At 70.1% G+C, this 26,469-nt stretch overlaps 14 protein-coding genes across 14 annotated transcripts; 8 read left to right on the forward strand and 6 right to left on the reverse strand.

Moving 5' to 3' along the window:
* Positions 1 to 46: 46 nt before the first annotated feature.
* On the reverse strand, positions 47 to 1,756 carry MICPUCDRAFT_39335 (uncharacterized protein; the record flags this gene model as incomplete). Its single annotated transcript, XM_003058077.1, has 1 exon — positions 47 to 1,756. One exon carries the CDS (start codon positions 1,754 to 1,756, stop codon positions 47 to 49), a length of 1,710 nt encoding a protein of 569 aa, XP_003058123.1.
* A 258-nt stretch (positions 1,757 to 2,014) lies between these two features.
* MICPUCDRAFT_57285 (uncharacterized protein) lies at positions 2,015 to 2,665 on the forward strand (the record flags this gene model as incomplete). The annotated part of the gene is made up of 1 exon (XM_003057709.1): positions 2,015 to 2,665. One exon carries the CDS (start codon positions 2,015 to 2,017, stop codon positions 2,663 to 2,665), a length of 651 nt encoding a protein of 216 aa, XP_003057755.1.
* A 238-nt stretch (positions 2,666 to 2,903) lies between these two features.
* On the forward strand, positions 2,904 to 5,274 carry MICPUCDRAFT_32992 (uncharacterized protein). The gene is made up of 2 exons (XM_003057710.1): positions 2,904 to 3,223; positions 3,358 to 5,274. The coding sequence occupies exons 1-2, from the start codon at positions 3,171 to 3,173 to the stop codon at positions 5,105 to 5,107; spliced, it is 1,803 nt and encodes a 600-aa protein (XP_003057756.1). The 5' UTR covers positions 2,904 to 3,170; the 3' UTR covers positions 5,108 to 5,274.
* A 31-nt stretch (positions 5,275 to 5,305) lies between these two features.
* Positions 5,306 to 7,591, reverse strand: MICPUCDRAFT_57287 (uncharacterized protein; the record flags this gene model as incomplete). Its single annotated transcript, XM_003058078.1, has 1 exon — positions 5,306 to 7,591. One exon carries the CDS (start codon positions 7,589 to 7,591, stop codon positions 5,306 to 5,308), a length of 2,286 nt encoding a protein of 761 aa, XP_003058124.1.
* Positions 7,592 to 7,849: 258 nt separating this feature from the next.
* MICPUCDRAFT_57288 (uncharacterized protein) lies at positions 7,850 to 9,981 on the forward strand. The gene has a single exon (XM_003057711.1). The coding sequence runs from the start codon at positions 8,083 to 8,085 to the stop codon at positions 9,763 to 9,765; it is 1,683 nt and encodes a 560-aa protein (XP_003057757.1). The 5' UTR covers positions 7,850 to 8,082; the 3' UTR covers positions 9,766 to 9,981.
* Positions 9,982 to 10,074: 93 nt separating this feature from the next.
* Positions 10,075 to 12,289, forward strand: MICPUCDRAFT_57289 (FYVE zinc finger protein). The gene is made up of 2 exons (XM_003057712.1): positions 10,075 to 10,380; positions 10,535 to 12,289. The coding sequence occupies exons 1-2, from the start codon at positions 10,108 to 10,110 to the stop codon at positions 12,203 to 12,205; spliced, it is 1,944 nt and encodes a 647-aa protein (XP_003057758.1). The 5' UTR covers positions 10,075 to 10,107; the 3' UTR covers positions 12,206 to 12,289.
* Positions 12,290 to 12,358: 69 nt separating this feature from the next.
* MICPUCDRAFT_57290 (uncharacterized protein) lies at positions 12,359 to 13,174 on the reverse strand (the record flags this gene model as incomplete). Its single annotated transcript, XM_003058079.1, has 1 exon — positions 12,359 to 13,174. One exon carries the CDS (start codon positions 13,172 to 13,174, stop codon positions 12,359 to 12,361), a length of 816 nt encoding a protein of 271 aa, XP_003058125.1.
* A 196-nt stretch (positions 13,175 to 13,370) lies between these two features.
* On the forward strand, positions 13,371 to 13,853 carry MICPUCDRAFT_57291 (uncharacterized protein; the record flags this gene model as incomplete). Its single annotated transcript, XM_003057713.1, has 1 exon — positions 13,371 to 13,853. One exon carries the CDS (start codon positions 13,371 to 13,373, stop codon positions 13,851 to 13,853), a length of 483 nt encoding a protein of 160 aa, XP_003057759.1.
* Positions 13,854 to 14,041: 188 nt separating this feature from the next.
* Positions 14,042 to 16,334, reverse strand: MICPUCDRAFT_39340 (I/LWEQ domain protein; the record flags this gene model as incomplete). The annotated part of the gene is made up of 2 exons (XM_003058080.1): positions 14,042 to 14,352; positions 14,525 to 16,334. 2 exons carry the CDS (start codon positions 16,332 to 16,334, stop codon positions 14,042 to 14,044), a joined length of 2,121 nt encoding a protein of 706 aa, XP_003058126.1.
* Positions 16,335 to 16,795: 461 nt separating this feature from the next.
* MICPUCDRAFT_57293 (kinesin motor domain) lies at positions 16,796 to 20,786 on the reverse strand (the record flags this gene model as incomplete). Its single annotated transcript, XM_003058081.1, has 2 exons — positions 16,796 to 20,353; positions 20,712 to 20,786. 2 exons carry the CDS (start codon positions 20,784 to 20,786, stop codon positions 16,796 to 16,798), a joined length of 3,633 nt encoding a protein of 1,210 aa, XP_003058127.1.
* Positions 20,787 to 20,970: 184 nt separating this feature from the next.
* On the forward strand, positions 20,971 to 22,176 carry MICPUCDRAFT_57294 (uncharacterized protein; the record flags this gene model as incomplete). The annotated part of the gene is made up of 1 exon (XM_003057714.1): positions 20,971 to 22,176. The coding sequence occupies one exon, from the start codon at positions 20,971 to 20,973 to the stop codon at positions 22,174 to 22,176; it is 1,206 nt and encodes a 401-aa protein (XP_003057760.1).
* A 105-nt stretch (positions 22,177 to 22,281) lies between these two features.
* On the forward strand, positions 22,282 to 23,415 carry MICPUCDRAFT_57295 (uncharacterized protein; the record flags this gene model as incomplete). Its single annotated transcript, XM_003057715.1, has 1 exon — positions 22,282 to 23,415. The coding sequence occupies one exon, from the start codon at positions 22,282 to 22,284 to the stop codon at positions 23,413 to 23,415; it is 1,134 nt and encodes a 377-aa protein (XP_003057761.1).
* A 70-nt stretch (positions 23,416 to 23,485) lies between these two features.
* Positions 23,486 to 24,349, reverse strand: MICPUCDRAFT_44192 (uncharacterized protein; the record flags this gene model as incomplete). Its single annotated transcript, XM_003058082.1, has 1 exon — positions 23,486 to 24,349. One exon carries the CDS (start codon positions 24,347 to 24,349, stop codon positions 23,486 to 23,488), a length of 864 nt encoding a protein of 287 aa, XP_003058128.1.
* Positions 24,350 to 25,081: 732 nt separating this feature from the next.
* Positions 25,082 to 26,461, forward strand: MICPUCDRAFT_57297 (CorA metal ion transporter family; the record flags this gene model as incomplete). The annotated part of the gene is made up of 1 exon (XM_003057716.1): positions 25,082 to 26,461. The coding sequence occupies one exon, from the start codon at positions 25,082 to 25,084 to the stop codon at positions 26,459 to 26,461; it is 1,380 nt and encodes a 459-aa protein (XP_003057762.1).
* Between the last annotated feature and the right edge of the window lie 8 nt (positions 26,462 to 26,469).

Raw genomic sequence — 26,469 nt, forward strand, 5'->3', positions numbered from 1 at the left:
CACGTCATTCCGTTCGAACGCTCTCAGAGCGCTAAGCCCTCCCCGGTCACGCGTGGAGAGGAAACGCGTCTTCGTACCCGAGCGCGTATCTCAACGCGCTCATCGTCTTGTTTAGGAACCCGTCCTCCCTGACCACGGCCTGGTACGGCGTTCGGTCCTCGCGCCGCGTGAAGTGCTCGTTCACCTTGAGCTCCTCCTCCGTCCACCGTCGCATGTCGAACGTCCCCGCGAGCTTCACGAGCTCGGGGATGTCGCGCTCGTCGAACCGCAAGAATCGAAACACTTTCCCCGCCGCGGCGTCGAAGTCGTCGAAGAACTCCTCGAGCTTGACGTTCATCGCGTTCGGGTCGCGCTCCACGTCACGGTACGCCAGCGCGAGCATGCGGAGCTCGTCGTCCGCCATGGAGAGCTCCGCCATCATCGCCTCCGCGGGGTTCGCGGTCGTGAGATGGTCCGCGTACGTCTTGCCTCTCAGTTCCTTCACGGGCTCGAACAGCCACTGCTCGTCCGCGGGGCGTCGTCGGTGATACAAGAAACCGCTGACGAGGACCTCGACGGGGTCTCTGACGACGTGTACCATGCGGTACGGCGTCGCCTGAAGCGGCGGCGGCGACGACGCGTTCGACGCGGGAGGGGGGGAGGTGAAGACGGAAGGGAACGACGCGCACTCGCGCGCGTCGTCGCCGTCGTCGCCGTCGCCGTCGCCGCTGTCGCCCGCCGCCGCGGCCGCGCCGCGAGGGAACAAAAACCGCGGCAACGCCTTCCCGAGGTGATAATCCAGCACGATCCCTTTCCCTCGCACGTCCGCTATCTCCCGCGCGTCGTACTTCCTCGGGTGATCCTCCACGTCCCGCACGTCCGCGAACCCGCCGTACTCGGGGTACTTTTCGCCGACGGCGTGGAAGACGTCGCGCATCAACGCGGTCCCCGTCTTGTGATGCGTCGCGATCAGGCGCTTGAGCTTCCGCGGCGGCGCGCGCGGGGGGGGAAGAGGAGGAGGCGGCGGCGGCGGATACGCGTCGTCGAGGCGGCGGCGGCCGAGCCGCGCGACGACGTCCGTCGCGGCGGCGGCGGCGCGGAGCGACGCGGCGCCGCCGGCTGCGGCGCCGGCGCCGCCCGCCGCGTCCGCGTCGCGCGCTCTCCACGCTCTGTCCGCGGCTTCGCTCTCCCACTGGATCTTGGCGAAGTCGCGGCGGTCGCGCGCCGCGGACCGCGCGATGTCGCGGACGTTCACGCTCGCGTCCTTGTCCGCCATCGCGTCGCGGTAGGAATACATCGGAAGACCGAGCGCCCCGCCGCGCGCGTCCTCGCCGCACTTTTCCCTCGTCGCGCGCCTGAAACGCGCGGCGTCGCTTCCCTCGGACGCGCCGCCGCCGTCGTCGCCTCTGAGCGCCCCCCACAGCCCCGCCTTCGTGAGCGCGAGCCGCGCGGACGCGTCGTCCTTGAGCTTGCCGTACCACCCGTACGGCTCGGACGTCGCCGACGCCGCGGCGGCGCCGTCCGTCAGCGCGGCCGTCGCGGCGACGTCGCACAGGAACACCCCCGTCCACGCGAGCGCGACCGCGAGAAGGGCGCAGCACGCGAACGTCCACGGGCACGACGCGAGCCACGCGCGCGCGCGCGCGAGCGCCGCGCCGCACGCGCGCGTCGCGCCGCCGTCGTCGCGGTCGTCGCCCCTCAGGAGCGCGAACTTCTCCGTCTCGGAGACGGTCCGCCGCAGCGCGTGCGCGTGCTTCTCGCGCGCGCCTCGGAGCATCGCGGCCGTCGGCGGCGGCTGGGGCGGGTGGGGGCGGGGGCGAGTGGGTGGCCTTCCGCGGGCGCGCGTCGTCGCCGCCGCGGATCGAACGCTCCTGTCGCCACTTCCGAGGGTGGGCGCCGGCAGGCGGAAGGGCGCGGGCGTTCGCTGAGAGTTTTATTCGTCGGAGGGGACCGACGCAAGCTGTGCGCGCAACGACGCGGACGCGTTTTCAGTGCACCCCGCGCGGGGCCGCGCGTTCGTTCGAGGAGGAGGACGATGACGCTGCGCGATCGCGTCGGCCTCGGGATCGGCGTCGGCGCGCCGTCCTGCCCCCCCGGCGACGCGCTCACGTCGCCGCGGCGCGTCTCTCTCTTCGGCACGACGTCGCGCGTTCTCGCGAAAGACCCCTTCGAAGCGCCGCGAAGGCTCGCGCCGTCGCCGCGGAAGCGACCCGCGCGCGACGACGCGCGCGCGACGACCGACGCCGAGGCCGCCGCCGCCGCCGACGACGCGTCGGTCGCGCCGCGGAAGCTCCCCCGACGCGCGCGCGTCCTCGACCCCGAAGACGCGCGCGCGTCCTCGCTCTCCCTTCTCTCCCCCGGCGAGAACGCCGCCGCAGCCGCCGCCGCCGCCGCCGAGAGGAAGGACGAGTGTCTAGAAGACGACGACGAAGAAGAAGACGCCGACGCAGACGACGCGAAGTCGCCGCCGCCGCTGTCGTGCGTCACGATGCCGCCGGCGCCGTCCACGGCGGAGTCGTCCACCGCGGACGCGTCCGGCGGCGGCGGCGGCGGCGGCGGCGGCGGCGGCGCGAGACTGGCGGACGCGTTCTCCGCGATACAGCTCCTCACCCCGGTGTCCGGCGCGGGCGAGGGCGGGAGGTCGCGGGCGCTGTCCTCGCGGCTCGACGCGGCGTGGGATCTCTAGGGTCGGGGGGGGGAGGGGCGACGACGACGACGAACGAGAGAACGAGCGACTAGCTTGAGTGCGTGGACTATGCTGTGTGAACTTTCACCACCTGTCTGTTTGTGACAGGAAGCGCCCAGCCTACCTGCCCAGCCTACCAGCCTGAAGTGCGCCAGGCCCGATCACTCGCCGCTCGAAGCGCGCTTCAGGGCGAGAGCGCACATCGGCACGCCGACCGGAGACGCGGCACAGGCGACGACGCGACGCGCGGAGTGCCGCAGCGCGCGTTTCCCGCGCTCGACAGACCCTCCCGTCGCGCGTTCACCCCGCGCGAGGATCCGGGCGACGGTCGCGCGCGCGTCCCGACGCCGATCGCCGCCGAGGGTTTCTCGCGCGATCTTCTCGGTCTGAGAGTTCGATTCTCTCTCTCGCGCCGGGGGCGTCGCTTCGAGGTCGATCCGTGGGGTTTGACGCCTCGTGACCGAGAAACGCGGGGCGAGGAATTCAAACCCCGCGCGCGGGCGTCATGGTGTTGACCGTCGTCCGCGCGTCGCTGAACCACGACACGCCAATCTCCGGGTGCGTCCCCCGCCCGCGCGCGTCCCGCGTCCGTCGGCCGCGCTACTTCAAAAAAAGACCACGACGATCCGCCCCCTTCGTTCCCGCGCGCGGTTCGCTGACCCCCTCTCCTCCCCCCGTCGTTCTGTCCACAGCGTGGAGCTGACGCCTTACGTCGTGACGCGCAAGTCGGACGGCTCCTCCACGACCGCGGACATCCCCGAGAGCGAACCCTCCGACGGATGCCATCTCCAGTACCGGTGGTACCGCTCCGGATCGCACAAAAAGGCGAGCGTCTGCAGCGTCCACCCGGGCGAGCCCGCGGTGCTCCAGAACGTGCACAGCAAGTCGTACCACTGCGGCGAGGAGTGCTTCGCGCAGTCGTGGCGGGAGTGGATGCGGGACAAGCTCGCGAGGCAGGCTGCGGGGTTAGGGGAGACCGCGCCCGAGCGCACGCCGCTGTGGCGTCCGCCGTCGATGAAGGAGAACAACGCGGGGGGGAGCTCGTCGAACCTCCTCTCCGCCGCGGGCGGGTCCATGGACTTCAACGCGCACCACAAGCAGGAGCGAGCGAACGCCTACAACGGCGATCGCAACAAAGGGCCGGGGAAGGACGAGCCGGAGACGTGGCAAGAGGTGGGCCGAAGCAAAACGTACGCGGCGACGCTGGAGGACGTCGGGCACCTCTTGAGATTCGAAGTCGTCGGCGCGGAGAACACGACGGGGGAGCCCAAGGGCGGCACGGAGGGGTTCACGACCGCGCGCGTCATCCCGGCGCCGATGCCGCCGAGGAGGAACCTCGTCCCGGTCGCGCACCACGACAACCCGGACGGCGGGAAGTTCACGGTGTTGACGTACAACGTCCTCGCGGATCTGTACGCGACGAGCGAGCTGTATCACTACACCCCGTCGTGGGCGCTGTCGTGGAACTACCGCCGGCAGAACATCCTCAAGGAGATCGTCATGCACGACGCGGATATTCTGTGTTTACAGGAAGTCCAGTCCGATCACTTCGAGGATTTCTTCCAAGGCGAGCTCGGGAAGCACGGGTACACTTCCGTGTACAAGAAGAAAACCACGCAGGTGTTTTCGCAAGGGACGTACGTCATCGACGGGTGCGCGATCTTCTTCAAGAAGGATCGGTTTCAGCTGATTAAAAAGTACGAGGTCGAGTTCAACAAAGCCGCGCTGTCGCTGGTCGAGAGCTTAGGAGGGTCGTCGCAGAAGAAGGACGCGCTGAACCGGTTGATGAAGGACAACGTCGCGCTCATCGTCGTCTTGGAGGCGCTCGAGGCGAACGGGCAGCAGGCGCCCGCGGGGAAACGGCAGCTCCTGTGCGTCGCGAACACGCACATCCACGCCAACACGGAGCTGAACGACGTGAAGCTGTGGCAGGTGCACACGCTGCTGAAGGGGTTGGAGAAGATCGCCGCGAGCGCGGAGATACCCATGGTGGTCTGCGGCGATTTCAACTCCACGCCGGGGTCCGCCGCGCACAACTTACTCACGGGCGGGCGGGTCGACGCCGCGCACCCGGAGCTCGCGACGGATCCGTTTGGGATTCTGCGACCGCCGTCGAAGCTTCAGCACCCCTTACCGCTCGTGAGCGCGTACACCGCGCTGACAAAGCAGCCGTGCCTGGAGAGCGAGGCGGCGGAGCGGCAGCGATCGCGCGTGGACGGCGCGGGGACGGGGGAGCCGATTTTCACGAACTGCACGCGCGAGTTTTTCGGGGCGCTGGATTACATCTTCTACACCGACGACACGCTCGCGCCGCTCGGGCTGTTGGAGCTTCCCGCGGAGAGCGACGTCCGGTCGAAGTACGGCGGGCTGCCGAACACGCAGTCGTCGAGCGATCATATCCCGCTCATGGCCGAGTTCCAGTGGGGGGCGCGGCAGTGGTGAGTCGCGTCGACGACGCGAGACGATTGCGCGTACGCGGCGGCGCGGTCGACGGTTCGCGTCGTCGTCGTCGTCGGCGCGCGCTGATCGGCCGGAGCGCGCGCGCGTCCGGCCGCCCGCTTCGCTAGAACGTGCGACGCGTGTGTATGTTCAACGAAGCTCATTTTTCGAATCGCGCGACTCCGCGCCCTCTCGCTCGCGTCACGACTCCGCGCCCAGCGCCTCCAGCGCCTTGCCGTTCCCCAGATACTTCCTGTAGAGCGCGCGCATCTCTTCGTCGTCCGAGGACTCGTCGTCGGACAGCGGCACGTACGTGATCGTCGCCAAGCCGTCGCTCTTGAGCGCGTGCGTCTTGAGATCGTCGTCGTATTCCTTCTCCACGACCTTCACCCGCGGCGCTTTCTCGTCCCAGGTCACGGCCTTCTTCCCGATCACCTTCCCTTTTATCTTCGGGACGGAGCGCGCGCTCGACGCGTCGCTCGCGCCGTCGTCCTCGTCGGCGTCGTCGGCGTCGTCGGCGTAGCACACGCCGACGTCCATCTTTTGCGTTTTCCAGCGTCCGGGCGGCGCCCAGTCGCGGTCGCCGATCATCGACGTCGTCCCGGTGACGGTCGTTCCCGCGTCGTCGTCGTCGTCGTCGTCGTCGTAGTCCGCCGCGTCGTCGTCGTCGCTGTCTGCGGGCGGCGCGTCCGGGTCCACGTCGCGGCGATTCAAGTTCCCTCGGAGGCTGTACGATTGGATCGAATCTCGGGACGCGCGCGCGTCCGCGTCCTCTTCGTCCTCCCCGCCCTCGCCCTTTTCGTCGTTCTCGAACGCCGGCGAGCGCTCCTCCGGGCTCGCGTCGCCGTCCGCGAAGAGCGGAAACCGCGCGAACGCGGGCTTGGGGGACTCCGGCGCCGCGGCTCCGGCGTCGCGGTCGCGGCCGGGTCCCTCCCGCGCACCCGCGGCCTCCGCAGCGGCGAGCGCGGCGAGCGACGACACGCTCGACGCGTCGCTGTTGACGCTCCACCGCGCGATGTCCTTCCGCGACGCGCGCTGCGCTCCGACCTCTTGGCTCGACCGCGCGGAGTTCGGCGCCGGCGCGTCGGAAGAGGTCGCGTCGACGCCCGGGTCGACGCCGACGCGGACGAACGCGGACGTGCTGCTCGGGATGAGCACGCCGCCCGCGGGGAGCGCGGGGCCCTCGCCGCCGCCGCCACCCTCGCCCTCGCCGGCGCCGGCGCCGGACGGTATGTTGCCGGACACTTTGTCGGACGAAGAAGGTTCGTTCTCCGACGCCGCGGGCGCCTTCGCCTTCTCCGTCGGCGGCAGCGGCGGCGGCGCGTCGCGCGTCTCCGACTTGTCCCCGCCGCTCGCGCCGCCGACGCGCGACCGTCGCAAAATCCCCGCGCCGCGCCGCCGCGGGCTCGCGCGCGATGCCGCGACCGCGTCGCCGCTCTCCGAGACCACCCACGGATCGGTCGCGCACCCTCGGCTCTTCCTGCCTTTCCCTTCGTACGTCCACGCGCTCGCGTCGTCGGCGTCGTTCGTCCCCGCCGCGTGGTCCTCCCCTCCCTTCGTCCCGGGCTCTAACGGCGCCGGCTTCGCCCACATCGTGTTCGTGCACGCGTCCGCGACGCGGCGCCCGCCGACGTCGACGTCGACGTCGACGTCGACGTCGACGCGAGTCGGCGGCGGGGCGCCTCCAAACGGGTACCGAGACGCGGAGTCGTCGCCGATTCGAACGCCTGCGTCGCCGCCGCGCATCGACGACGACGACGATCGCGTCGACCCGTTCCTCGACGCGCGGACGTCCACGCGTTTGAACATCGACTTCGGGCGGTTCTCGATCCCTGACGCGCCACCGCCGAGCTTGTCGCCGCCGAGCTTGTCGCCGCCGTCCGACTTCATGTGCGACATCTGCGAACGCAGCGCGACCAGCTGCGCGTTCAACTCCACGAGCTGCGTCTGTTGCATCGCGAGGACGTCCGCGGTCCTCGCGTCCATCTCCAGCGGGGCGCCGTCCTCGCCGACGATCGCGCCGTCTTGATCGCGCGGCGCTGACGACGACGCCGCCGCCGCGAGCGTCGCCGTCGCGTGGACGCGCCGCCGCCCCGCCGCGGCGGCGCCGCCGCCGTCGCGGGTCGACTTCAAATCGTCGCGCTCGTCCAGGGTGCTCGCTCGCGAATCGCTCACGACGTGCGCGTACCGCGGCACGCGCTCGTCGCGGCTTTTTCGCACCGCGGCGTCGAGGACGTCAAAGTACGCGCTCGAGGACGCGAACGGCGCGGGATCCGAGGACGCGACGTCCACGGACCCGCGGACGCGACCGCGATCGTTGAAGTCCACCGCGGGTAAATCTCTCAGCGCCTTCGCGTCCAACGATTTCGACGCGTTCCCGCCGCCGCCGCGGTAAGACACCGGCCCGACCTTGCTCGATCGCGGGCTCGGGTACGGGAACGGCGGCGGGTGCTCGCGCGGGGACGGCGGGAGCGCGTGAGGCTCCATGTCGCCGCGACGAGCGTGCGGATTCGGCCGAGCTGTTGTTTCAAGTTTTTCGCGGTGCGAGCAACGAGAAAAGGCGCGAAAAAAACCGCGTCGGCGTGCGACGTCGTACGCCGACAGGCGCCTTACGAGCAAACAGTTAGAATGCGGAAACGCTCGTAGTACGCGGGGGACGCGGTCGGCCGACCGAACGAGACGCCGTCGTTGCAAGGCGGCGTCGACGTGGAAATCGGGACGGCGTTGACGGCGCGCAAACGTCGACACGCGCGAGACGCGCGCGCACCTCGCGCACGGCGGATCGCGCGCGGTCGACTTTCTTCAGGTCGCGCACGCTCGAGTTCGACCGCGCGCGCGCGCTTCGCGATCCGCGCGCGCGCGTCGTGCGCGTCGAGGACCTTTCGCGCGGGTCTTCCGAGAAAAAGGGGCGCGTGGGGGCGAATCCCCCGCGGATTTCCACTTCCGCCTCAGATCCTCGAGATCTGCGCGCGCGCGCCATGACGCCCGACAGCGCGAACGCGAAGACGAGCCCGTGGGCGGACGTCCTCGCGACCGGCGTGAACGGATGGAGCTCCTTCAGCGACACCGGCAGCGGCGAGTCCCCGAGGGTCGTGGAGGACGGACCCGCGCACACGTCCGCGAGGGACGGGGCGGAAAGATCAACGGGACCGGACGGCGCCGGCGGTCGCGGCGCGGGGAAGCCGTCCGCGTCGGACGCGAACGCGATCAGGCGCGACGCGAGCAAGAGCTTCGGCGACGGCGTCGCGAGCGGCGCGCCGAGCGGCACCGGCGGCGGGAACGCCGACGCGAACGCGGGGAACGCCGACGCGAACGCGGGCGAGGGGGGGAAATCTAGCAAAGACAAAAAAGACAAATCCGGCGCGCTCGACGTCTCGTGGAAGCAGTACCGCCGAGACGTGGAGTGGCAGTGCAAGTGGCTCGAGCTGCGCATGAAGGAAGTCAACGGCCACGTGACGCGCTACGAGCGCATGCTCCGCGCGATCGAGGCGGCGAAGAAGCGCGACGCGGAAGCCTCGCGACGCGCCGGGTCCTCGGGCGGCGCCCCCGTCGACCTCGCCGCGGCGGCGAAGAAAGCGGAGGCTGCCGCGAAAGAAGCCGAGGGCGTCGCCGCGGAGGTGGACGCCGAGAGCGGCGGGCTCGGGACGCCGAGGCGCGCGAACGGCGGAGGCGTGCGGATGAAGCGTCGACGGGACCACACCGGGCACACGCCGCCGCCGGCGCCAGTTTTGATCACGCACCCTCTGTTCGCCCCCGACGCCGCGGCGTTGATCGACGGATCCGGGCTGATGGCGCCGTCGAACGGGAAGGTGAACGGGAAGGCGCTCACCGCGGGGGATCGGAAGCGACGGAAGAAGGCTGCCGCGGCGGTGGCGGCGGCAGCGGCGGCGGCGGCGGCGGCCGCGCGCGCGAAGAACAGCGGCAGCGACTCCGACCTCTCCACCGCGGCGCTGTACGAGCAGATCGAGGTGCTGCAGCAGCGCGTGACCGCGCTGCACGCGCGCCTCGGGCAGCCCGCGCCGAGCATGGGTCCGACGGGGAACGTCCACGCGATCAAGAGGAACGCCGCCGCCGGGCGCGGCGGCGGGTACGGGGCCAACGAGAAGAAGTCGCGCAAAACGGACTACGACATCAACGACGTCGTCGGCGCGGACGCGACGGGGGCGAAGTTCGTCGAGCGCGCGCACTGCGTGGAGATCTCCGTCCCGAACGTCAGGGAGGCGCCGACGTATTCGATGGCGCCCATCGTGGAGGAACGCGGCTTGGCGGCGGCGGAGGCGGCGGCGGCGGCGGCGATGGTGGCCAACGAGGGCGGCGTCTCGGCGGAGAAGGGCGCCGGCGGCGGGAAGGACGACGGTGACGACACGTCGTCGGAGGATACCTCCGACGATGCGTTCATGCTGAGGCACCAGAAGTTTGAGATCGCGGAGAGGAAGGCGCGGACGCTGCCGGATAAAAAATCCCGCGGCGGGGAGAAGAACTCGGGTCACGGAAACGGCTCCGCGAACCCCAAGTCCGGGGATAAGTCGCCGACGACCGGCACGGGCGACGGCGGCGGGTCGTCGCCGCGGTCGCGCGCGGCGATCGCGGTCGCGATGGAGGCGGACGTCGCGGAGGACGACGGCGAGCCGGAGTTCAACAGCGCGGCGCTCGTGGGTTGACGGGCGAAAGAATGAATTGAAAGAATGAACAAACTACGATTTGAGGCGCCGAGCGGGTCCGGGCGCGACCTGCGTTAGGCACGGTGGATCGACGGCGCGCGGTCGCCGAGCGTTGAGCATAGATCGAACAGCGGCGACGCGAGGCGCGGACGACGCGCGCGACGCAGCGACGTCCCCCGCCGCCGGCTGCTCTTGTCCACGAAGAGAACATCCTGTAAACAATCCGACACGTGTCGCCACCGACGCTGATGTCGAACGTCGCGACGACAGGAATAAACGTCGGTCCGTTGAGAGGCGACGCGTCGCACTCGCGCGCGTCGTCGGACGCGCGCTCCGGACGCGATGTCCGAGATCGTCGCGGCGTCCCCGGACGTCCCCGCGACGCCCTCGACCCCGTCCGCGGCGCCGCCGACGCCGGAGGTTCCCACCGCGCGCGCGCGCGTCGCGTCGTCGGACGCGACGACGAACGATAGCGCGAGCTCCGCGCGCGCCGAGCCCGTCGCCCCGTCGCCCGGCGTCCGCGTGAGCGTGGACGTCGACCAGGGCGCGTACGTCGCGGGCGATACCGTCAGCGGCGTCGTCGAGGTCGAGTGCGACGGCCCGGTCAAGGCGAAGGTGCGCGCGAACGCGCAGAGCCGCGCTCGTCAGATCTCGCGTCGGTCGTCGTCGTCGTCCGTCGCTTCGCTTCGCTCGCGCGAACAGACGGCACCCCGCGCCTCCCGTCGAGTCGACGCCGACGCCGCCCTCCCTCCCGTTCGTCCCATCGCAGCGCGTGGAGGTGACGATTCAAGGGCGCGAGCGCGTGACGCTCCAGCGCACGCTGACGATCCCCTCGAGCGAGCTCGCGCCGTTCCATCACGTCCAGGGGACGTCGCACAGGGACCATCACGCCTTCTTGAAGGCGAACCCGAAGCCGGAGATTAGGAACCTCGTCGCCGAGCGCGAGTGGCGCGCGCGCCACGGGCACGAGTCCTCGAGCAAGAACGTCTCCATCGTGGACGATATCACGCAGGTGGAGACCGTGTTCAGCGAGCGCCGGGTCGTGATCGACGTCCCGGACGAGCGCGGGGACGGCGCGGGGGGATCGATGCGGGTCGGGACGACGACGAAGACGTTCAGCGCCGTCGTGCCGCGGACGGCACCGAGCGCGTTTTACGTCGCGGGCGGGAACTGGAGCCTCGGGCGGGGCTACCTCGCGGAGATCGTGTACACGGTCGCCGCCGCGGTCGTCGCCGCCGCGGACGAGGAGCCGAGCGGCGCGAACGGCGGCGGCGGCGACGGATCGATCGGCGGCGGCCCGGCGGCGCCGTCCGTGTCGTTGACCCCCGGGGAGAAGATCCTCGCCGCGAATAAGAAGCACTTCCTCGTGACGCAGCAGGGCAGCAACGGCGGTGGCGGCGTCACTAGCGGCGTCACTAGCGGCGTCGGCGCGTCCGCGATGATGCGCGCGTCGACGATGCCGGCGGCGGGAGGCGGCGCCGCGGCGACGGCGACGAGGAAATTCATCACGGGCGGCGCGTTGAAGGCGACGATATCCACGGATAAGCGCGCGTACGTCCCCGGCGCCGACGTCGCGGTCGTGAAAATCGAGGCGAACTGCACGGTGGGGCAGCCGTGCCACGGGATGACGACGTGCGCGGTCGTCCCGATCGGCCTCAGAGCGCACGGCGAGCGGTGGAACAAGACCTTCGAGATGTCGACGACGAAGCACCCCGGGTTCGCTCCGGGATACTTCGGCGAGCGAACGATCGCGTTCCCGATCCCGCCGGGGTGGCCCGCGAGCACGCACGGCGCGCTGATCCGCTGCGGGTACGACGTGCGGACGACGTTCACGCTCGCGGGGGTGAACGCGAACCTCGTCGTGGACGTTCCGATGACGATCGAGCCGAGCGCGTCCATGTACTCCGACGCGCGACCGGCGGGGGCGCCGTTCGACGTCGTCGCCGCGCAGCACGCCGGCGGCGCCGCGGGCGCGTTCGTCCTCAAAGCCGCGAACGTCGCCGCGACGCTGCCGCCCGGGGTCGTGTTCCGACCGCCGTGGGCGGACGATAAGACGTCGAGGGCGTGCAAGTCGTGTTACGCCCCGTTCACGCTCGTGAACCGCCGGCATCACTGCAGGGCGTGCGGGGACATCTTCTGTAAGAAGTGCGCGGGATGGAAGGTAGACTTGCCGCGGTTAGGGTACGCCACGCCGCAGCGCGTGTGTCAGGGGTGCATGGAGAGCGCGCGACGGACGGGGGGCGCGTTCACGCCGATCGAGGAGCCGTCGGCGTCGCGCGCCGGCTGGTTCGCGGGGGTCAAGGAGCCGGAGCCCACGCCGCCGCCGCCGACGTCGCCGCCCGTGGAGACGGTGAGCTTGGAGCAGCTCACGGGCGGGCACGCGGCGGCGAACGCGACGAGCGACGCGATGACGCCGATGACGCTGGAGCCGACGTCGTGATGAGAGCGAACGAGCGAGCGAGCGAGCGAACGAAAGAAGACGAGACGAGTTTTGTCACACCACGCGCGAATCGTCGTCGCGAAACCAAACGCGACCGCGCGGCGGTCTCCGCTATCTAGACTACTACAGTACCGACCCGCCGCCGTCTGTCGCTCACATCCTCATCGCGTACGTCCACGCGACCAGCAGCAGCAGCGCGCCGAACATCGCGGCGACGGCGTGCTGGTGCCACCCCGAGAACCCGCAGGCGAGCATCAGCTCACGAACCGCCGACGGCAGCGGGAACGGCTCCCACCCGTCCGCGCCGCCGCTCGCGGACAGGGCGTTGATCTTCCTGAACGCCGCCGCGACGGTCGCGTCGCTCTGGACGTTGATCACGACCTCGTCGGGGTCCGCCTCGGTGATCTCCGTCGTCGTCGTCGTCGTCGTCGTCGCGCCGCCGCCGCCGCCGCCGCCGCGTCGAAGGCTATTCCCGTCTCGCATCCCCCCCGTCACGACCGCGTTGTTCCCCCCCCCGCTCCCGTCGTCCGCGTCGCCTCGTGCCGGATTCAGCGCGGCGAAGATGGTGTCCAGCGTCCTCCCCGCCTGCCCCCTCGGCGTGTCGTCCACCGCGACCGGGGCGCCGCTCGAGCGGTGCCGCGGGGGTCGACCGGGATCGCGACGCTGCCCCGGCGCGCTCGCGCTCGATCGCAGCGCCGCGTGCGCTTCCGACGCGACCCCCGGTCGGAGCGCGTCCCTGACCTCGGTCCCCAGGTCCTTCGCGATGTCTTTGAACGCGTTCCAGTCCCCTTTCGTCGTCTCGCCGATCTTCGACACCGCCTCCTTAACGTCGCTCGCGCTGAGGTCCTTCACGTCCGACGCGAATTTCCGGATGGACCCGAGCGCGTCCTCCCACGCGCTCGTGATCCCGCTCGCGACGGCGTCGTCGTCGCCGACGCGGGCGTCCCTCGCGGGGGCGAGTTCGGTCATGACGACGCGCGCGACGCGCCGGGACGCGCCGGGACGCGACGCGCGCGTGCCGCCGCCGCTGTCGTTCTGAGAAGCCGCGGGCGACGACGCGACAGATGTATCGGCATCGAACTCTTTTAGTCCCGCGAGATCCGTAGTCGCGCTCACGTCACTTCTTCGCGCGCGCGGGCACGCGTTCGCGACGCGCGAAGACGCGATGATCCTCGCGACGACGTCCGCGGCGGCGACGACGCGCGTCGCCGCGAAGCTCGGAGGCGCGCGCGCGCGACGGCGCTCGTCGCGGTCGTCGGAGGTGGTGGCGAGGCGGAGGGACGCCGGGGCTTTCGGTCGTCGCCGACGGAGCGATCGCGCGACGCGTCGCCGCGCGAGCGAGGGCGAGAACGAGACCACCGAGCCCTCGCCGTCGAGCGCGTCGGACGAGGAAGCGAAAGCGGAGGAGCTGCGTGAGACGCTGAAGGCGACGGAGAAGGAGGTGAGCAGCCCGAGCGGCGGACCCGCGCGGTTCGGGGACGTGGACTTAAAGGGCGGCAAGTACGGCTTCGGGGAACAGATCGACGACGCGTTAGACGCGACGACGAACCCGGACGCGTTCTTGATCGGCGGGTTCGCGCTCGTCATCGGCGCCGCGATCTTGTTCGCCTTAGGTCCTCGTCCGCCGTCGGACTACTACGGGTATTAGACGCGGTGGGCTCTCCTTCCTTCGTTCGCGATGATGAGAATCGTGAATCTATCATCTTATTATTCTCGAGCGTCGAGCTCGTCTGGTCGTTCGTTCGTTCGCGCCGCGCTGCTCTGCTCCGCTCCGTCGTCGTGGACGCGTCGTGCTACTTTCCTCCCCCCATCCATCCATCCCCCATCGATCGTCGATCACTTCCCGTCGCGCTTCCGCTTCGGCGCGAACGGGCTCGCGCGCATCCCCATCGCCCTCGCGCGTCGTCGCAGCTCCGTCGCGGGCGAATGCGCCGGCGGCGACGCGTCCTCCGAGAGCGCCGCCGGCGCCGGGCCGTGGCTCAGACGCAGCGACGTCCTCGCGCGCGTCCTCGGCGTCGGCAGCGTCGGCAGCCCGGTGAGCGCGAGCGCCGCGACGGGCGTCCCGCGGAGCGCCGCGAGCTCGAGCTCGAGCGCGCGCTTCTCCTCGACGACGCGCGCGAACCGGTCCGCCGAGAAAAAGGGCCGTTCTATACAAGCGAACGTCGGGGTGGAGTTGAAAGGCGTCAGTCGGAGTTGAAAGGCGCCGAGGGCGGGGATTGAAAGCGAGGGGTGGGAGGAGAGATGCGCCGGCGAAAGTCCTTAAGGATCGGCGTCCACCTCGCGAACGGGGTCGTATGGGGACTAGTGTATAGAACGCACCAAACTCCGTCTCCGCCGCCGCCGCCGCCGCCGCGCCCGCGGCGTGCACGTGGATGTCCAGCTTCACCCCTCCGGCCGCGCCGCCGCCGCCGCCGCCGCCCGCCGCCGCGCGCACCGCGGCGATCGCCTCCGCTACGTTCCCCGCCGCCTGCGACGCCGCCGCTCTCGCCTCGTCGAGCTCTCGCCGCAGCGCCTTCGCCTCCGCCTCCGCCGCCGTCGCGCGGCGCGTCGCGTCCTCCGTCGCGGCGGTTTCTCGCAACAGCGCGGCTTCGAGCTCGCGCGTCTTCGCGTCGTCGACGACGACGCTCGCGGCGGACGCGGACGCGGACGTCGCGCGCGCGACCGCCGCCGCGGCTTTCGCCTCCGCCGCGGCGACGGCGGCTTTCGCCTCCTGCTGCGTCTTCGCGAGCTCCTCTTCCGCCACCGCCTCCGCGGCTTCCGCGGCTTCGACGCGCCGCGTCGCCGACGCGAGTTTGGATTCCATCTTTTTCGTCGCGCGCGAGAGCGCCTCCTTCAATTCGTCCCTCGCCGTCCTCTCGAGCGCCGCGACCTTCTCCTCCAGCGCGCGCGCCGCGCACTGCGCCTCCGCCGCGCTCGCGCGAGCGTCCGCGACCTCTCGCTCGCGAAGCGCGAGCGCGGCTTTCAGCGCGCGCGCGCCGTCGGCGGCGTCCGCTGAAAACGCGTCGGCGTCGGCGTCGGCGCGAATTCGCGCCTTCGCCTCGCCCTCCCTCGCCGCGGCCAGCGCCTTCTCGTGCGCGACGCGGTCCCTCGCGCGCGCCGTCTCGACCGCGGCGAGTTTCGCGAGCGCCTCGTATTCCGCCGCGTTCGCGCGCTGCGCCTCAGAGCGCTTTCTCTCGAGCGCCTCCCGCGCGTCCTCCGCGTCCGCCGAAATCTCCGCGAGCTTCGCCTCGAGCGTCGCCGCCCTCGACGCGCCGCTCTCCGCGAGCAGCATCGCCTCTTGAAGCTTCCCTCGCAGCGCGCCCGTCTCAACGCTCGCCGCGAGCGCCGCGCAGCGCTCGCTCGACGCCGCCGCCTCCGCGTCGGCGGTCTCGCGTTCCTTCTCGCCGAGCGCCTTTCGCGCGTCGCTCGCGGCGCGCGCGGCGGCGTCCACTTTTTCGCTCCACGCCGCCGCCGTCGCCGCCTCAAAGTCGGCGGCCCAGCCGCTCGCGGCGAGCGTCTCTTTCCTCGCCATCTCGAGCTCGCTGTCCTTCAGGTTCTCCACGAGCCGTCGCAGCGCGTCCGCCTCCGCGGCGTTCGCCCACGTGGACTCGAGCGTCGCGCGTTGCGTCTCCGAGATTCGCGTCGCGTCGGCGCCCCCCGGGGGATCGCGGGGACCGCGCAGGCGGACGCGCGCGAGCCACTCGGCGAACGACTCCTGCGCGCCGAACGCGACGTCGTCGTCGTCCATCTCCATCGGCGCCGGGGAGGAGGCCGCGACGGGGGTGAGGTCGAGCGACGACGCGGGCGCGATGGGCGCGTCCGCGGCGGGCGCGGGCGCGGGCGCCGTCCTAGTAGCCCTCGCGGGCGGCGGCGCGATCGGCCGCGCGGTCGACGCGACGACCGGCTTCGAGACGACCGCGGCGGACGTCGACGGCTTCTTGTTCACCGCCGCGGCGAGCTGCGAGAACCGAGACTTCTGGTCGCCCTTTCGTGCGCCGCCGCGGTCGTTGAACGCGGTCTTCGTGTTCACGGACAGCGGCGACAGCGGCAGGCGCGCGCCGGAGGATCGCGCGCTGTCGTGCACGCGCTGATGGGCGCCCGCGTGCTTCAGCGGCATCTTTTTCACCGCGAGCGACGGAAGGGCGTCCATCGCGCGACGCTTGGATATCGGCGTCGTCATGACGCGCGCGCGCGTTCGTTCTTTCACGCGCGGAGGATGACCGAGAAGGCGCGCGAGGCACGTGCGGAGTCGCGCGCGTGCCGGCGCGTTGTGTCCAGATGCGACGCGTCGTCCCCAGGTCGTTCCCCTCGTTTTGGTTTCGTGATTTCCGACGTTTCGCGAGCGTTTTGATTTTCGTCGTCGTTGTTGACTTCGGACTCTGGCTTTTCGAGTCGACGTCGTCTGCCCCCATCGCGCGCGGGCACGACACGACGCGAGCGGCGAGCGATTGAGACGACGACGACGCGGCGAAATATCACGTGCGCACGCCGAGAATATATTTTGATTCCCAGCGCGAGCGCGCGGCTACTAAGGTTATTCGCACTCGGAGCGTCCGCCCTCCGTCCGACTTTACGCGCGTCAGATCAGATCGTCCGTCGTTCGTCGTCGCGTCACGACAGGTTCTTGCTGCTGCACCGCGCGATCTCCTCGCGGAGCTTGTTGTGCATCACCTGCGACAGCTTATGATCCCCCCCGCACAGCTTCAGCAGCGCCGCGGGGTTCATTCGAACGATGTCCCGCCCCGCGAGGCTCTTGGGCACGATCACCTTGGCGGCGAGCTTCTCGTTCCCTGGCCTCGCGATCCACGCGCGGATGTGCGCGTTGTTCCACCGCACGGGCGCGACGACGCGCTCGACCCTCGTCTCCACGACGCTGCCGTCGTCGCGCATCGTCAAGTTCCTCGGTACGTCCTCCTTCATCTCGTCGTGCCACGAATCGCCCTCCTCCATCCCGCCGATCATCCCGACCGTCTTGAGCGTCGACACCGAGTGCTCCGTGTCCACCGACGCGGGGGACACCGTGCCGATGACCCCGAGCTGCGCGTCCGGGCGGACGAAGCACTCCATGAGCACTCTCGTGAGGTGCGAGCTTCGGTACGGCACGTGCACGTGCCCGGCGTCCGCGGCGTTCTTCGCTCCGCCCGCGCCGTTGAACCCGAATCGCTGATGCTGCAGCCGACGCATCCGCACGCACTCCTTCAACGCGTACAACGACGCGTTGATCTCCGCCGTCTCCTTCCTCTGATCCGCGCTGTGATGCATGTTGTCCTCCTTGCGCTCGGACCCCGCGCAATCGACGAGCGTGAGCCTCCCGGTGTGCGCGCTGCCGTCGCGCAGCGCGCACGTGAGCCGCAGCACCGCGTGCGAGCGAGATGACGCGGCGTTGCAATGCGTCGCGGACGTCGCGCGGCGCGACTTTCCGGCGGCGACGATGGCCGCGAGTTCGCTCGCGGTGCTCGCCTTGGGTTCGACCGCGCCGAGGAGCAGGACGTCGAGCTGACGGTACTCTTCGGGCTCGAGCGCGCGTCCGGCGCCGGCGCCGACGAGGCCGCCGCCGACTTCTTTGATGGAAATCTCCGCGCGGGCGGGGGAGAGCAAGTCGGTGACTTTTTTCCCCGCGATTTCAAAGTACGCGACGGTGACGTTCTTCACCGCGCCCGAGTTGAATAACGCACTCACGACGGCGGTTTCGATCGCCTCCATCGTGTGCGTCTTCCCGCTCCCTGTCTGCCCGTACATGAACAAAGCGCCGACCCCGCCGGCGAGCGCGCCGCGAACCATCGGCTCCGCGGCGACGGCGTACACCTCCTCGGAGCTCGCGGCTTCGCCAAACGCTCGAGACACGTCAAACGACGCGTGTTTCACAAACATCCGCTTCAAGTCCGCGTGCATCTGGCAGTTGTGCACGACAATCTCCGTCGCGTCCACGGTCGTCTTCGGCGCGGGCGGGTCCGGGACGGTGACGACGTCGAACTCGCCGCGTTCTTGCTCGTGCGCGAACAGCGGGCGCTTGCGCACGTACACCTTGACGCCGCCGGCTTTTTCTTCCCTCGGCTTGGACGCTTTGCCGCCTCTGGACGCGCGACGCAGGCGCCACCGTTGCACCGCGGCGGCGAACGGTTTCGCGTTCATCCGCCGCGATTCTCTCTTGTCGAACATCTGACGGAACGCCTTCTCCTCGCCGTTGTTCCCGCTGGAAGAGCTCTTCGGGACTCTCGGTTTGATGACCGCGTCGTTCCACGGGTTGTTCGACGACTTCTGCGGCGGCGCGACCGCGGCGGAGGGTTCCGCGGGGGGCGCCGTCGGCGGCGGCGCGACCGCGACGGGCTTCTTCGGCGCCTTGATCGCGACGACTTTCTTCGCGGCGATCTTTTCCGCGACGACTTTTTCGTCGGATAACGGCTTCGTCACGGACGTTTTCATCGGCTTCGGCGCGGGATCCTTCACGACGCGCTCCTGCAGTTTCAAAAACGCTTCGTACCCGATCGACGGCTCGTCCGGGTCGGCGCTCGAGGGCTTCTCCCACGACGCCGTCATCGGATCGTTCCTCTTCACCTTCTTCTGCGACTTTGCGTTCTCATCGCCCGCGCGCATCGGCTCCGCGCTCGAGGCTGAGGCTTCCGCGACGCTCGCCGCCGCCGCCGGCGGCGGCGCGGGCGCGGGCTCCGGCGGCGACGCCTTTTGCTTCTTGCTCTCCGCCTCGCCGCCGTCTCTCTCCGCGGGCGCCGGCTTCGGGCTCTCCTTCTTCTTCTTCTTCCCGCTCCCGCTCCCGCCCGCGCCGGCATCCTTCCCCGCGATGAACGCGACGTCCTCTCTCGACTTCCTCACTTCCTCCGCGCGCGCTGCGAACCCCGCGAGCATCTGCGCCACCTCCAGCGCGTCCTCCGGGTCCGTCCGTCGCTCCGCCGCGGACGCCGGTCGCTCCTCGTGGGGTGTTACATCGCCAGCGGCGACGTAACGGTTCGGGTCGTACGGTTCCGGCGCCGCCGCCGAAACCGGCGGCTTCCCGGGCGTCGCGGACGCGGTGGACACGACGTGCACGGGGAAGTCGTCCTCCTCCTCCTCCTCCTCCTCCTCCTCCTCGAGCTCGTCCGCTTCGATGACGACGTCGTCCTCGATGACCTCGTCGTCCGGGAACGCGTGTGGGGACGACGAGGTCGGTTGGCGCGGCAGCGTGAGCCGAGAAGAGAGCGTCGTCTGCTCGCGCTTCGTCGGCGCGCGCGGCTTCGCGGCGGCGGTTTTGGTTTTGGCTTTCGTCCCCGCGCCCCCCGGGGGCGCGTTCTTGTTGTACCCGGGCACCGCGCTCGGGGCGTACGGCGACTTCTTCTTCTCTTTCGCCGCCGCGGACGCGGACTGCTGCGCGAGGCGGGATTTCAAGCCGCCGCCGGCGACGCCTCGGCCCATCCCGCCGACCGCCGGCTTGTCGCGCTTCGCGTTTCCGCTCGCCGCGACGTTCTCCCTCGCGCCCGCCGCGGCGGTCTTCGCGACGACCGCCGGGTTCGGGTTCTTGCGCTTCGCCGCCGCCGCTGGCGCGCCGACCAGCGGCCTCGCCGCCGCCTTCGCGCTCGCTCGCGGCTTGGCGCTCGGCTTGGGCAACGGCGGTCCCCACACCGACGGGTCCGCGGCTTTCTCCGGCGAGTCGTCCCCGGTCGCCTTCGCGATGACCTCCTCCGGCGACGGCGGCGGCTGGCCTTTCCTCTCCGCCTCCTCTGTCGCTCGCTTCACGAGGATCTCCTCTTCCCACGGTAAAAGCCGCCCGGCTCGGGACGCCGGGGACGCGCGCTCGGACTCCGGCGACGGCGTCGACGGCTTTTCATTTTCGGCGTCTCTCGTCGTCGTCTCCGTCGTCGACGCGTCCGCCGCCGTCGGTCGCGCGCCCGAATCCGGCTCCGCGTCGCCCCACTGCCGCCGCCGTCGCTTCTCCGGCTCTGCCGCGGTGGTTTCGGTGGGCGCCGGCGCCGGCGCGGGGCCTTCGTTGACTTCCCACCACGCGGGATTATCTTCGCGCGACCTCGGCGGCGGGGGGAGCGGATCGGACTCTAATCCTCGAACCGGCGCGGGCGGGGGCGCGTTCGCGCGCTCCGCAGCCTTCCTCTGCGCCCTGAGCTCCGTCGCGCGCTCGAGCGCTTGCTTGCGCTTCTGCGCCCAGTCCGCGGCCGCGCTGGAGGCCTGCGGAGCGAAGGGGAGGGTGGTGGGGACGGTGAGATCGGACGGGCAGACGGCACGCGCGACGAGTCGCGTTCGTCCCCCCGAGGGACGCGCGAGGACGCGCCGCGCGACGCGACGGGACGTCGCGGCGGCGTCGCGACGCGCGACGGACGCGATGCGCGACGGAGACGACGCGCGCGATGCGATCCGAGTCGCGGCGCGTCGCCGGCGAGGGCGCTCGGCGACGCGCGGGGTCGCGTCCCGCGACGTCGCGGTCGTCGTGCCGCGGATGGCGACTCGGACTCGGGGGAAAGACTTCTTCGCTCGGACGGCGCGATGCGCGCGGCGGACGCGACCGAGGGACGGGCGTCGATCGCACCTTTCTCGCCTTCGCCGCGGTCATCCCTCTGGGTTCTTCCGCGGGAGGCGGCGGCATGACTTCCGCCGGCGCCATCGTGCGTTCGCGCGCGTCGGGTCAGCGCGCGGGCCGTTTGTGGCGTCACCATCGAGGCGAGACGCGAGCTACGAACGCAAACGGCTGCAAGCGCGCTCGTCGCGAGTTCTGTTTTGTCGGGGCGCGCGACGAGCGCGATCGGGGACGTTCGAACAGTCCGAGGCACGCGGGGACGGACGACGCGATGGACGCCGTCGCGCGCCGCGCCGCGCGGTTCCGCGGCATCCTCTGCGACGCCGCCGCGTCGTGCTCCGCCGCCTCCTCCGCGCGGACGCGAGAGAACCACGCGGCGACGCGCGCGGCGTCCCCCGACGCGTCGCGCGCGAGATACGGCGACGTCGCGTCGCCCGGGTGGAACGGCTCGCCGTCCGCGATGGACGTCGAACGCGCGGTGCGACGCGTGAACCGACGCATTCAGTCGCACGTCATGACGCTCCCGAAGCGCTCGCGATGTCTTGAGGAGGAGTGGAGGTGGGACGAGAACTGCGTCTCGTGGACGAGGACGACGAGCTTCCACGGGACGGTCGACGCGCGGATCGCGAAGTTCAGCGAACGATGGGATCGCGATCGCGCTTCGAACGAGGACGACGCGGGGCTTCGCGACGGGAATCGACGCGGGAAATACACGCTCATATTCCTTCACGGCTTCTGCGACACCGCGGAGAACTGGCGCGAGATGACGGAGATGCTCGTCCGCGGCGTCCCCGGCGGCGTCGAGGTGCTCCTCCCGTCGGCGCCGTCGCGGCTGTTTCAAATCGGCGACGCGCACAGAGACGTCGCGGCGTGGTTCGAACCGCGGATGAACAACACGCGCGTCGCGGAAGAGTTCGAAGGGCCCGGGCCCTCCAACACGCCGTGGCGCTGCGGCGGCATCGATCCCGCGATCGCGTGGACGAAGAGCCTCATCGCGGAGCAGGAGAAGAGAGGCGCGGCGCGCGGCAGCGTCGTGTTGATGGGATTCAGCCAGGGCGCCGGGCTCGCGATGGCGGCGGCGGCGAGCGAGACGGCGTGGTCCCCCGCGCTCGGCGGCGTCGCGTGCCTCCGCGGGTACCTCCCGATCACGAAGAACGAGTCGGACTTATCGCTCTCGTCGTCCGCGCCCGCGTCGCCGCCGCAGGTGTTGATATGCCAGGGCGGGCGGGACGTCGTCGCGCCGAGGGAGTGGGGATTCGCGGCGGCGGAGCATCTGCGCGCGCAGCGGCGGCGGCACGCGGGCGGGGGCGCGGGCGCGTCCGAGGACGACGTGCAGGTGCTGGTGAGCGAGGACATGGGGCACGAGCTGAGCGTGGACGACGTGTGGCGGGCGAGGTGGTGGCTGCGGGGGGTGTTCGAGGAGAGCGGGGATCGGAGAGACGACGAGTTCCGGTATCAGGGGCCGCCTCGACTGTGATGAGTCTGTAGTTTATTTCTGTTGGTTTCGACGACGACGACGGACTGGACGGGACGATCGAGGAGGAACGTTTCCGCGAGCGCGCGCGTCACACCGCCTCGCGCGATGGCGTCCACCTCGCGCTCTCTCGCGCCGTCTCCGACGCGCGATGTCGCCTTCGATCGCGGTCGCCGCGCCGGCGACGCGCGAGCGACGCGCGCGCGCGCGCATCGCCGCCGTCGCCCTCGCGCGTCCTCAGCCACGGAAATTGGCGCCGACGTCATCGCTGTCGCCGCGTCCCCGGCCCCGTCCGGTCGCGGCGCGTCTCCGTCCCCGCCCGACGGCTACGGGTTCTCCGCCGCGGGGATGATCTTCCCGTATCACGTCGGCGCGTGGAGGGTCCTCAGCGAGACGAACCTCATCGGCCCGACCACTCCCGTCGCGGGCGCGTCCGCGGGAGCGCTCGTCGCCGCGTTCATCGCGTGCGGGATGACCCCGGACGACGGCGAGCGCGCGCTCATGCGCGTCCTGCGCGACTGCCGCGCGAACGGCGTGCTCGGCCGCGTCGGCGCCGTCCTCGAGGCGACGCTGCGAGAGGAGCTCCCGCGGGACGCGCACGAGCGGTGCTCGAGAGGGAACCTGCACGTGTCCATCACGACGCCGAAACTTCTCGGACCGTGGAACGCGGGCACGCCGGATGAGAATCGCGTCGGGTTCAACGGCGGGCCGGTCGCGCTCGACGGCGAGCTCGTGAGCGCGTTCGACACCTTCGACGACCTCGTCGGCGCGCTGCTGTCGTCGTGCCACATTCCGTTGTACTGCGGGTGGCCGACGCGCGCGTACAGAGGGAAGCGTCGCGTGGACGGCGGCTGGACGAATCTCGCGCCGACGCCGCCGGGGAGTCTCAACGCGACGAGAGTCGCGTCGTTCCCGCTGTTGGACGCGTGGAACGCGACCGTGGAGGGCGACGGCGCGGCGACGGGGAACTTCTTCGCGAAGGAGGCGTCGTTCTGGGCGGGGTGGGGCGACGACGAGTCGAGAGGGTCGCTCATCGCGCCGGACGCCGCGGGGGGGGTCTCCGACGTGGATTACGTCACCTTAGGGAAGTGGGCGCTGCTCCCGGCGAGCGACGACATCTTGGACGAGCTCGTGGAGATGGGGAGGCGAGACGCCGCGCGGTGGGTGGAGGTCAACGGGTTCTGCGAGGACAGAGCGGCGGCGGCGGCGGTCGCGACGGCGGACGCCGCGACTGGCTCGTAGTCGGTTCGCGCGGCGCCACCTCTCAAGCTACGTAGTCTAGACTATCTCTTCTATAGCACAGCGAGCGCTTCTAGGTCGTCGCCGTTCCGTCCAGCGCGTCGATCGTGGCCATCTCGCTCGCGCTCAGCTCGAACCTCGCGACGTTCTCGAAGTTCGATCTGATCCTCCCCTCGTTCGACGACCGCGGAATCACCGCCTGCGGCGGCGTCGACTGCAACGCCCACCGCAACGCGACGTCCGCGGGGGACACCCCGTGCGCCTCCGCGGCGTCCACGACCGGCTTCGCGCTTAACACCGGGTTCATCCGACTCGCGCCGTCGAGACCGAGACGATGCTGCGTCCCCAGAGACGAGTACGCTTGGTACGTCCACCCGAACCGTCGAACGACCTCGCGGACGTCGCGATCGGCGACGAAGACGTCGCACCGCCGCTGCACCACCGACGGCGCGTCGACCGCGTGGTCGCGCAGCTCCGAGAGCTCGCGCGCGTCGAAGTTGCTCACGCCGAGCGCGCGTATCTTCCCCTCCGCGCGCATGGTCTCGAGGACGCGCCACGCGTCGCGCCACGTCCCTCTCGGCTCGCCCCCCGCGCCCAGGTCGCCGCACAGGTCGCCCCAGCAGCGCGGGTAGTGGAGTAAGAACAGGTCAACGTACTCCACGCGCAAGCTTCGCAGCGTCTTCTCCACCTGAACGCGCGCGTCCTCCATCGCGAAGTGCCGCGGGTGCAGCTTCGACGTCACGAACACGTCCTCGCGCTCGAGTCCTCCTTCGCTCGCGGCGATCTCCGCCGCGAGCGCGTCGCCGACGAGATCTTCTCTGTACCACTCCGTCGCCCCGGACGTGTCGAGGAGCCGGTATCCGACGCGCAGCGCCGCGCGGACGGCGTCGCGCGTCGCGTCGCCCAAGCCCGCGGTGCCGAACCCGAGCGTCGGCATCGCGGCGCCGGTGTTGAGGATCACCGCGGACGCGGCCGCGGACGACGAGGACGAGGTGGGCACACTAGCGCTACTCGTCGTTCTGGGCACCTCGAGCTCGTCGAGCTGGCGATCTCGCGCGTCGCCGTCGACGCCGCCGCCGACCGTCCCGACCTCGACGTCGTGGAGCGTCGAAAGCGCGTGGTAGTATCCGGACACGAGTGCGAGCGCCGCGAGCGAGCCCCACAGCCGCGCGCGGCGAAGGCGCATCGCGCGCGCGCAGCCGCTTTGGCGAAAAAAGTTCATCGGTCAGTTCAAAGGGGACGCGATCAAATGTTGAAACTACGGGGTGGGTGAACATCTTTGAATAATATAACGCGATGGTCGGTCGTCAGGTCGAATCGCAATCGTAGCGCGAGCGCGAGTGCTTCGTCGAAAGCGCGTTCGGTAATTTGGTCTGACAATTCCCCGACGTCGCGGGGACACTTCACCTGGCGGCGTCACGGAATCTGTCGTCGCCCGCGATGTCCGCGACGACTCCAGATGACGGGGCGCTCGCCGTGGAAGACGTCAACGCCGGTGCGCGCGCGCGCCCGAACGATCGATCCCCGGTCGTCAGAGAGAAAATCGCGTCGCGATCGCACGCGTTCGCATAAAGTAAGAATTTCGTGTGACCTCCTCCTGACGATCCCCCCCCCCTCTCCGTCCAATCCACGCGCAGACGTCCCGGGGTCCCCGCCGACGTCCCCCCCGATGAAGAGCCCGTCGCGATCGGGCAAGCCTCGCCGCCAACCCTCCATGCGAGACAGGGCGAGCGCGCGCGTGCAAGCGTCCGTGCGAAAATCGCTCTTCTTGAACGACGTCAAGCGAACGACGAAGCGCGAGACGAAGAAGCTGAAGACGTTCGCGGAGATGACCGCGACGTACTTCGCGACGCGGCACGGCGACGTCCCGGAGTCCGCGGTGCCGTACTGTTCGTACGTCGAGTACGACACGAACGGCGCGCCCGGGGCGATGTCCAAGTCGTCGAGCGAATCGCAGACGAGGTCGATAATTCGCGAGGTGGCCGCCGCGAAAGCGAGCGAAACCAAAGTCCGATGGCTGCATTTCGAAGGAATAAACACCCCGACGCTCGACATGCTGTGCGAGGAGTTCAAGCTCGCGCCGCCGAAGATCGAGGGCAGCGAGACGACGCAGCGTTTGGTGATGATGCGTCACCGAGACCCGGCGTTGCGTTTTTTCGGCACGCACGCGTTTCTCACGATGCAGCTCCTGGACCGAGAGGACTGCGAGGGCGACATCCCGCTCGTGACGGACGACCAGGTGTCGTTCATTTACGTGCCGGAGATGCGCTTGATCGTGTCCGTCACCGAGGACAGGGACATCGAGTCCGACTTCACGAACTTGCAGTCGCTTCTCGTGAACGGCTCGAGCGTGTGCAACAAAAACGGCGCGCACCCGGCGATGCTCCTCGCGTTGCTCGCGGACAAGTTCGTCGACGACGCGTTCCCGCTCGCGGAGGAGCTCGGGGATTTCCTCGAAGTCCTGTCGCACGCGATGGTGTCGAGAGAGGGGATCGCGTACAACCAGCCGGTGGACAAGACGCGAATGCAGCTGTGGCGGATGCGTCGGTTCTCCATCCGCGTGAAGCGTCTGTGCGAGACGTACGAGGAGGACGCGCTCAACTTGTTCGGGGACGACGCGTTTCAGACGTACATCGAGGCTGTGGAGAAGCAGAGCGAGAATCTCGAGCACGTGTGCGACATGTACATTACGCGGTGTCTGGCCATCCTCGAGCGCGTGGAGGTGTACCAGAACCAAAAGACGAACGACACGCTGTTCATCTTGACCATCATCACCGTGATGATGGTCCCGTCGCAGTTTTTGACGGGGATGTGGGGGATGAACTTCGTGAACATGCCCGAGCTCGGCTTGTCGTGGGGGTACTGGCTGTTCTTAGCGCTCATACCGACGTTCATGATCGGCATCTTCGTCCTGCTGAAGATGGGCGGGTACCTCGAAGACACGCCCATGGACATCGACCCGGTGCACTACGTTAAGAAACGCATCGCGGAGTTCAAGGCTCGGGGGAAGAAGGACGCGGAGGGCGGCGCTCCGGCGTCGCCGGAGTGACGTCGACG

Source organism: Micromonas pusilla, assembly GCF_000151265.4.
Source record: "Micromonas pusilla CCMP1545 genomic scaffold MICPUCscaffold_4, whole genome shotgun sequence".
Lineage (NCBI taxonomy): Eukaryota > Viridiplantae > Chlorophyta > Mamiellophyceae > Mamiellales > Mamiellaceae > Micromonas > Micromonas pusilla.